The sequence below is a fragment of the Acartia tonsa genome, chromosome 4 (assembly GCF_053477335.1).
Source record: "Acartia tonsa isolate MP-2025a chromosome 4, ASM5347733v1, whole genome shotgun sequence".
NCBI classification, from domain to species: domain Eukaryota; kingdom Metazoa; phylum Arthropoda; class Copepoda; order Calanoida; family Acartiidae; genus Acartia; species Acartia tonsa.
Window position 1 is genome coordinate 42,515,884 of NC_137263.1, and position 9,252 is coordinate 42,525,135.

Sequence of the window (9,252 nt, forward strand, 5' to 3'; positions counted from 1 at the left end):
CTCAGTTGATTGTATCCATTAAAGTTGGTTATAAATAAACACAGAACAGAAAAGATTAAATAGTGTTAGATTAGATAGTTAATTATCTTGTCTTTTCTTTTAATTGCTTTTATTATACAGTTTTGATAATCTTATAATAAACTTTCCTGGTTTTGTAATTAGACTATAAATTCCTATAGTTACCTGGGTAATTTGGGTATCCTGGTGGTTAAACAGAAAATTTAAGTATTCTTCTATTCGTTTCCTTCATAATATTTCCTTTTACTTACAAATACAAAAAAAAATACAATTAATGTTAAAGTTGTGATGACTAGTTTAAGCTCTTAACTTTCTAGTTAAAAGCAAATTGTAATTATTTTCACTGACAAACTTGACAAGATTATTGAACTCTTCGCCGCTGATGTTCCAGTCCGACATCCTGAACTCTGCCAGGCTGGAGCACTTGTCTATGAAGGCCTGCACTGTGACGAGGGACAGGGGGACCCTGCCCTGGACGCCACCGTGGTCGTTCACCGAGATGTCGAGAATGCGGAGACAGGGGAAGGTGTTCTCTCGGAGGATGGATCTCATGTAGTCGTCCGTGATGAATGTACCGAAATTTCCCTCCATGTTAAGAACCTAGGGATTGATAGAAAATGTAACAAGTCTTTCATAAGCCTTATGATTAATAACACATTAAAAAGCCAAGGAATATATCTAATGAAATAGGAAAAAATGTATTTTGCCACCATTTTTTCGCTAGTCGAAAATTTAAAAGTAAAATTTTTCTCTTACTTTGTTGATTACAATGACAATATGAGCAGAGCACGTGATTAAATATACAAAGAAAAATACAATAAGTTTTTTGTCAAGAATGATACACCCTGTGTTATATTTATTCTGTAAAGTTTGAAAGCAACAAAAGGGGGGGGGGGTAAAATGTGGTGACTCGTGCCACGACATACCAGCAATTTTATTTTGGGTGCTACTCCCTTAGTTTTAGAGATAATTGGATGAAATCTTTTGGGCTGGGTCACTAATTACCCCAACTATTGGTATCTTTAAAAAAAAACGGCGGCGGGACCGCCGCCCGCCGCCGTTTTCCGCCGACACCAAAAAAAAATTTTTTATTGCATTTCTCGCCGAATTAGGCAATTTGGAATCATTTAAGACAATGTTATTTTTTTCAAAAATTTTTCCCATTACAAGCACCCCTTTTTCAAATTCTCGCTTATCAAGGCATATCTTAAATTCAGTGCTACTCCTGTGCTTTTAAAGATATTGAAACAAAATCTTTTTAGGTAGGTCAGTAAAAAAATATTTGAAAATATTTGAATAAAAAATGGCGGCGGGACCGCCGCACCCGCCGTCCGCCGCCACCAAAAAAAATTTTTTTATTGCATTTCTTGCCGAATTAGGCAATTTAGAATCATTTGAGACCATGTTATTTTTTTCAAAAATTTTCCCCTTACAAGCACCCCTTTTTTCAAATTCTCGTTTATCAATGTATATTCTGAGCTACTCCTATGCTTTTAAAGATATTCAAACAAAATCTCTTTAGGTTGGTAAGTAAAAAATATTTGAATTAAATTTTTCATTTCTCGCCGAATTAGGCAATTTAGAATAATATGAGACCAAGTTATTTTTTTCAAAAATTTCCCCTTACAAGCAACCTTGCTCCCGCCATCCGCCGCCGCCGTTTTCCGCCACCGCCCCCCAAAAAATTTGAAAAAATAACATGGTCTCATATGATTCAAAATTGCCTAATTCGGCGAGAAATGCAATAAAAAAATTTTTTTTTGGTGGCGGCGGAAAACGGCGGCGGACGGCGGTGCTGCTGCCGTTTTTTTTTGAAAGATACCAAAACTTGGGGTAATTAGTGACACAATCAAAAAGATTTCATCCAATTATCTCTAAAACTAAAACTAAAAAAAATTGAAAAAATAACATGGTCTCATATGATTCAAAATTGCCTAATTCGGCGAGAAATGCAATAAAAAAAATTTTTTTGGTGGCGGCGGAAAACGGCGGCGGACGGCGGGAGCGGCGGTCCCGCCGCCATTTTTTATTCAAATATTTTTTTACTGACCTACCTAAAAAGATTTTTTTTCAATATCTTTAAAAGCACAGGAGTAGCACTAAATTTAAGATATACCTTGATAAGCGAGAATTTTAAAAAAATGACTAAGTCCTCCGCAGGGGTGCTTGTAAGGGGAAAAATTTTTGGTGGCGGCGGAAAACGGCGGCGGGCGGCGGGAGCGGCGGTCCCTCCGCCGTTTTTTTTAAAGATACCATGCAATAGTTGGGGTAATTAGTGACCCAGCCCAAAAGATTTCATCCAATTATCTCTAAAACTAAGGGAGTAGCACCCAAAATAAAATTGCTGGTATGTCGTGGCACGAGTCACCACATTTTACCCCCCCCCCCCCTTTTCATTAAGATGAAATATCTCTATTGTGAATTTGAAATCGTTATAAATTTTGGCTTGTCTCTCCTGCAAACAACTTACTGTTGAAGGAGGGGTTACATTTCTGAGAAATAAAACATCCAAACCTGAAGAAGAGGAAGGTTGCGTAGCACATGCTGCAATAGCACCGAGTGGATGGTCATTGACGGCATCGTGTCCTCGTACGACATCAGCATCAGGTGGGTTAGTTGCCTACAAACAGTTTTCTTAGAATTATTATCCCAAGACTTTAGCATAGTGTTAATTAGCCAGATTTTTGTTTTATAGTTTAAATATTAAATTAATAATCATTATGCCCTGCTGCCGTGTCCGACGCGTGACCAATAATTTGATATGATTTTATAATTTTACCTCTAAAAAATATTTGACAAGGAAATTTTTAACATTATATATGTAAGTTTTCTTAGAATCTGTAGGTATGTCTCTTAAAAAAAAAAATTAAATTTAAAACGAATTTTTGTTTTTAAAACTAATACAGATTTGTGTAACTGAGGTTTGAATTAATAAGATTTTCTTTGTTTCACTCTTTACTAAAAAATCAACTAACTACAATTTCACTAATATGCCTAAAGTTTATTTTGTAAAATACACATCAATTAATAAATGATTGATGAATGTTCCATTTTTATTTCATAGCAATAAATCACAAAAAAATATTATTAAAGTAGGTGAAAGATCCTTTTTGTTTTAAGGTTTTATACCTACATTTATAATGGGGCTAGATTTGAAATAAATTTTAAAGTTTAGTTCGATAAGCTTATACAAAAAAAGAACAAAGAAATAAAAAAGAGAAGCTACTGTACGTCAATATGTGTACCACTGTACCTGAACCAAGATTGTGCGTTGTTTTTGATCCAGCTAGTTGAATTCAGCCTAAATGTGAGTTGCATGTCATCATTCGCCTCCTAGAGTCAATAAACAACAATTTCTTACAAAGTTCTGTTTACACGTTTATTTTTTCAAACTAGATTGAAACCATACTAGATTATAACATTTATATGAAATTGATTAATAAAAATGCGCCAGTGTGTGCGTTCGCTGGTTACTTCAGATTAAAAAACAGCTAAGTCATTGGGCTATGTTGTGTGCGTTTTTTTATTGGTGGGGGGGGGGGGGGTATTAGAATGTATATTTCTATGATGAAATAACCAATCCTCAAATATTCTAATTGAGAATAGTGTTAAAGTCATTTAAATAATAATTTCGTTGTTTATTCCTTAGATACTAAACCACATCCTGATACTGATAACTTCTTCAACTAAAATAATAAATAATGTTTTCAATTTGATTATGTGCCATCTCATTCATAATATAATAATTCTTTTAGGTAATATTCGAATTAAAATTTAAATGTAAACATATTACATATTAATATTACATATAATAAAAGGAACATTTGACTGTAAATTATAAACATACCCAAAGTTATAAAAGTTTTCTTTAAAACTTTGGTAAGTTTTATTAAAACTAACAGAGTCCAAACTCTTGAAACAGTAGTAATTTAAATCTACATAAGGGTTAATTTTGTTTATTATATTTGGACGTGTAGATCAATTCATCGCCCATTGTCTTATCCCTCTAAATTCCTGCCAATGACTAACCTTAGTACAAAACATGCCGGCAGCAACTGTGACAATATTAAATAATTGACCCTGGTGTCCTCCTTCCACTGTACTCAGAGTACTCTCGGGGTCTGTACTACACGAGACATACAGTTCACTAAAATATATAATATCTGTTAGCATCTTGTACTTTACACTGTACTCAGTGTACTTTCTGAGTCTATAGTACACGAGACATTCAACTAAGTTACCTTTTTTTCTATCTGAACTAAAAAAGCTATTAAAAGAGCAGAAATTTGGAAGGTTCCACGCCAAACGTAGGAGTCCAAAACGTAGGAGTGGACAAACGCAGGAGTCCCAAACGTCGGAGTGGGACAAGCGTCAGAGTGGACAAACGCAGGATTTTTGGGACAAACGTCGGAGTGGACAAACACAGGAGTCCTAAATTTTTTTTTGAATTTTGAATTTTTTTATACAACCCACCCCCTCCCCTCTCGGTCCCGTTATTTTTCTTAGTTAGGTTAGGTTATAGGCCAGGGGGCCGAGCGCTGCGGCCATAGTCATTAATAATTATTTTGTAGACAGGGGTATAAAAAATTTCAAAATTGTCATATTATTAAAATAGCTGACACTCCTAGGTTTTACTTAAGCAATGTCCACTCCGACGTTTGTCCACTCCGAGGTTTGTCCCACTCCTACGTTTGTCCACTCCGACGTTTGGGACTCCTGCGTTTGTCCGCTTCGACGTTTGGGACTCCTACGTTTGGGGTAGGAACATTTGGAACCATTATGAAGAACCTAGCCTCTGGAGAGATATGTGATCTATCAGTCATACATACTAGCTATTACTATAAGTAGGTAGAATATTTGAAAGCACAAAACTTAAGTTTACCTTAGTTCAGAACCTTTTTGTTTGAGAAATGAAATAAATCCTTCACCGATACAATCTTCAAGCTCGACAGTTAGGGTCGTCAAATTACAAAATCCTTAAGAAAAAATGTATAAAAATTAACATTCACAGAACAACTAAGATTTTTGTTGTTGCATTTCTCGTATAATAAAACTAATGGGTATGCATAAATCATTCTTTTACCAAAACAACAGTTTTCTGTTTTGATAGGTATTAATTAGGGGTTTTTAATTCTATTGATGTTAATAATTAATCAGTCAATTATTTCGTATAAACACACTCTTTAATATCACTTAAATTACTTTCCGAATGTGTGATACTTGTAGACCAAATAACCAACAAGCGAATTTAAAAATCTGCTATGCATCCAAAATCTAACAAACTCACCAACTAAATGAGGTAGGACAAAGTCTTCAGTAACAATATTAATAGTTGTGACTTTGGGACAAATAATACGGAGGGTAGTCAGCTGTTCAGAGAATGGTGCAATACTGTAGGGAAAGGCGTGCTCCAGGTGTTCCAGCCTCAGCTCTGGCGTCTTCTCAGAGTCGTTGTGCTCCGTCAACCATTTCAATAAGATCTCAAGAACAGACCTGAGATCAAAATTGATTATGTTACAACAGTTGCCAGGACAGGTTTTATCATCAATTACAAACTTTTTTTTATTAAATGACTATGTATAGGTAAGTAATTGCAGAATTTGGCAACCGCCTTATGTCATCGTTAATAAATCGTTAATTAATATGGCCATAATGACGGCTCCAGGACCCCAACAAACCTGTCGGGGTAATTAAGGTAGAAAAGGTCAAAAAGGATTAAAAAGGATCCATGTAAAGTTTAGACTATTTGAAATAACAAATACGTACCTACGCTGGTGGTAAATAAGAACTTTAAGGTTAGAGAAATGTTCCAGAATAAATCTGACTCCAGAGTCTGTCACAGAGTCACAGGATTCCAGCTTCAATGTTTCTAGCTGTTTGGCCAAACACTTGTCGCTACGTGGCTCAAGTGATAATCCTGTATAAACAAACAATTCTCTGGTTAGAAAATTTAAATATATTTAAAATTTAAATGTATCTATCTAAAAATAAACACATGTAGCCTGGTGCAATATTTATATTAGAAGTCAAATATTTTAAGAATTGCACAGCTAAATAAATACCTTCAGAATAGTGGCCAATAAACTGTTCAAAAACTCATTATGCTATTTGTTGACTAAAAACTTTGGAAGGCAAATATTTCTATGTAACAGACTTTTCTATCCTAATTTATACTGAAGTTTTTAAGGTTTTTAAGTTTTTAAGCTTCTCATGTCCAAGGATTGTTATAGGCTATTTTTAAAGTCTTGGGATGTAACATATTCCTCCCGCTCCTTTATGTACTGTACCCCCCTAGATGCTTGTATTTAAAAAACCATACACTTACTAAAATTTGAAGAATAAACTCTTTCTGGTGAATCCAGGAAAGATGTGAGGTTTCTAATTATATTTGGGTTAGGTTGATCAGGTCTGTGAAGGACGCACAGGGGGCTCATCAGGTGTCTCAACCCCTTGTCTGTGATGCAGCTGTGAGAGACGTCCAGATTGGTCAGACAGGGTAAATACTTTCTTATCACGTTCATTATTCTGAAATAGCACATTTTATTTGCAAATTTCAATTTACATATCATTAATCAAAGCACAGGTTTAACTGCAGTATGCGTTGGCACTATTAAAATATTGTGGGTGAAGGTAATCATGTGAGAAAACGAGTGGAATTTTTTTTTAATAACAGAAACTTTAAAGTCTTCAAAGGTTAGATATATATGGTTAAAGTCTAACTAAAACATCACAAAGATAAAATGCAATGAATTCTTTGCAAGCCTTTCTGTTATTTTTTAAAATTTAAATATACATACCTATCATCAGCCAAATATGGAAGACTGAGTGAAGAAATAGAAGCAAAATGCGGCAGTGCTTCTGAAATAGCTTCTTTTAAAAGGCCCTGGTGCAATATTTCTTCATATTCCCATAAAATCAACCACAGCCTATGAAAAAAATATCTATTCTAAATATGTTAAAACAAAGACAATCAATTTTAACTTAAGAAGCTAATATTTGCCTTTAAAAAAAAATATTTATTTGTAAAAATGGTAGGTAAAAAAAGCTTATTATCTCAGACATTGTTTACATGAGTGTCTTTTTTAAATCAGAAGATAGTATTATTAGTATCGATCGCTATATTCTGATTTAATTATAACCAATGCATTTTTAGATATGTAATGTATTTAATTATTGGTTTTTATTCAGAGCTGTTTTAAAAACATTCATTACCTTTTAGAAATGTTGAGATCAGTAATGGAAAAACCTCTTAATATTTTAAGCAGAGAATGGACGCCAAACAAGAAATCACTCATCTTGATGGACTCGATGTTGATGAGAGTGAGGATCAACTTCTTGTCCTTGTCGATCATGAGCTGTGACTCAAGCTGTAGCATGGCCAGTCTACATAATATGATTATTATATCAATTTATAAATCTAAAAGGCTACGCGCCTAAAGCCTCAAGGTACAATTGACATAAAAATTGATCTTACCTACATAATATTAAATAGTTCAAAATTCTGCCCTTTGAAGCTCTATTTGCCTCTAATTTATCATTTACTTATTATTTATAGTTTTCTTCTAAAAAAACAGGGGACTTTACATGAAAAAAAAAGTTAATATTGCCTCAAAAATGTCAAAGCTGAGTAGGTACATAAATTAGAAATTTGTACATTGTATTTATTTTGATGGTAGGACAAATACATATGATATTTTATTGACCTATCCCTAACAAATGTCACCCACCTGAAAACATCCTGAACGACAGTGTCAGGCAGGTTGCCCACCCACACCTTCAACACCCGTTGCTCCGCGTTAAGGTCTAGGTCCTCTACCTCTCGGGATGGTGAGATCTTCAGCGGTGAGTCTACAACGATTTATAGCAAGTTAAAACTTATGTCAGTATAGAGAGGGAGGGGATATTGACTGTAAATAATACTGGTACTCAAAGGTTTACAAACATGCTCATTCATTCAAAACCTTTAAGTACATTAATTAAATCCGGATTGGCTGGTTCAGAATCAATGTCCAAGCAATTAAACCTATAATGTTAACTTATAGATAGGGTAATTTTTTTTAACAAATGGATGTGAACACCAATTAATTGTCCATCGTCTTATTCCTTTAGATCGCTCGGTCTATAGTAATAAGAATCTTATTCTATGACAATAGTATAACTTATATTAGATAGACCATACCAAGCAATAGACATATATGAATTTTGGGCAGAATTGGTTGTCTCTAATGGTTGAAATGAATAGTCAATTGGATCTTTAACGTTGGCTGTTCATGAGTTGATGTTTGATTAATAAGTTTATTCTAAAACAAAAGTTTACCTCTCAACTTATTATATTGGCTAAAAGGTTCTGTTTTTGAATCAATAAATTGACATCCTTTCAATAATTGTTTCGCTGTTTCTTTTAAGCTTAACGAATATAAACAAACACACTTTTTCCTTCTTGGCATTTTTAATCATATGTCATTAATTCATATCTGAAAGTTTTAAAAAATATTTTTACTTATACACTGTTTTAGCTTGAATATAATATACATATATGCAGCTGCACTTTTGATATTTTCGTATGAATAGAAAGTTCTCAAAAATATATATGTTTTCTTTTTAGAAAACCCAAATAAAAAGAGGTGGGGGGGAGGGGGGGAATAGGATATAAACCCTAAAGAGCTATATGGTCCCCTAAAAAAATATTTCCTTTTTTTCATTTTTTAAAACAAGCAAGCTTTTATAAGGGTGTACCTATCTTAATTGAAGATATGAATAAAATTTTAAAAAATAAGACATCTTTAAAAAGCTTCAATTAAAAAATGCATGAAAATAAATAAAAGAAAACTGAAGAATAGACACAACAAAGAATAGAAAGTTAACGTAAATAAAAATAGTTTACAAACATTGATCAGCTGTGCAGTGTTGTTTACCAAATTACGCAGAAGGCGAAAGCGTCAAAATATGGTTTGGTGCGGCAAATAATTGAATAAGGATTTAAGGACCTTTTTCATTAATTAAAAAAAATATTTTTATTACAGAATGTTCCTTTTTTACTTTAGAATTATCCCAAATAGAAGTTAAAGTATCAATTAATTAAAGGCTTTTCATAAATTAAATATACTTTAAAGCTATATTGCGTATTAGAATCATTTTCAAGGTTTTTTAACGTTGAATTCAAGATTAAAAGCGTGCGCGTTATTTTAAGGCCTATTTTACAAGCAAGCGTTTCAGGGCATTTTTTCAATAGGC

The 9,252-nt window shown here is 33.5% G+C and overlaps 2 protein-coding genes across 2 annotated transcripts; both read right to left on the reverse strand.

The window, feature by feature from the left end:
• LOC145317298 (uncharacterized) lies at window positions 1-3,420 on the reverse strand. Its single transcript, XM_080158314.1, has 3 exons — window positions 3,272-3,420; window positions 2,533-2,638; window positions 1-618 (listed from the first exon to the last, which is right to left on the reverse strand). The coding sequence occupies exons 1-3, from the start codon at window positions 3,334-3,336 to the stop codon at window positions 316-318; spliced, it is 474 nt and encodes a 157-aa protein (XP_080014440.1). The 5' UTR covers window positions 3,337-3,420; the 3' UTR covers window positions 1-315.
• A 165-nt stretch (window positions 3,421-3,585) lies between these two features.
• LOC145317300 (uncharacterized) lies at window positions 3,586-8,494 on the reverse strand. The gene is made up of 10 exons (XM_080158317.1): window positions 8,336-8,494; window positions 7,746-7,866; window positions 7,231-7,401; window positions 6,816-6,944; window positions 6,344-6,543; window positions 5,785-5,935; window positions 5,306-5,511; window positions 4,901-4,994; window positions 4,048-4,165; window positions 3,586-3,704 (listed from the first exon to the last, which is right to left on the reverse strand). Exons 1-10 carry the CDS (start codon window positions 8,463-8,465, stop codon window positions 3,657-3,659), a joined length of 1,368 nt encoding a protein of 455 aa, XP_080014443.1. The 5' UTR covers window positions 8,466-8,494; the 3' UTR covers window positions 3,586-3,656.
• Between the last annotated feature and the right edge of the window lie 758 nt (window positions 8,495-9,252).

Coding starts and splice junctions, on each gene's coding strand:
- LOC145317298 (XM_080158314.1), bottom strand. CDS start 3,336: ATGCAACTCACATTTAGGCTGAATTCAACTAGCTGGATCAAAAACAAC. Junction 2,639..3,271: donor AACGCACAATCTTGGTTCAG/GTACAGTGGTAC, acceptor AACTGTTTGTAG/GCAACTAACCCACCTGATGC. Junction 619..2,532: donor GCAACCTTCCTCTTCTTCAG/GTTTGGATGTTT, acceptor ATCAATCCCTAG/GTTCTTAACATGGAGGGAAA.
- LOC145317300 (XM_080158317.1), bottom strand. CDS start 8,465: ATGCCAAGAAGGAAAAAGTGTGTTTGTTTATATTCGTTAAGCTTAAAA. Junction 7,867..8,335: donor CCAATATAATAAGTTGAGAG/GTAAACTTTTGT, acceptor AAATCGTTGTAG/ACTCACCGCTGAAGATCTCA. Junction 6,544..6,815: donor CCATATTTGGCTGATGATAG/GTATGTATATTT, acceptor GTGCTATTTCAG/AATAATGAACGTGATAAGAA.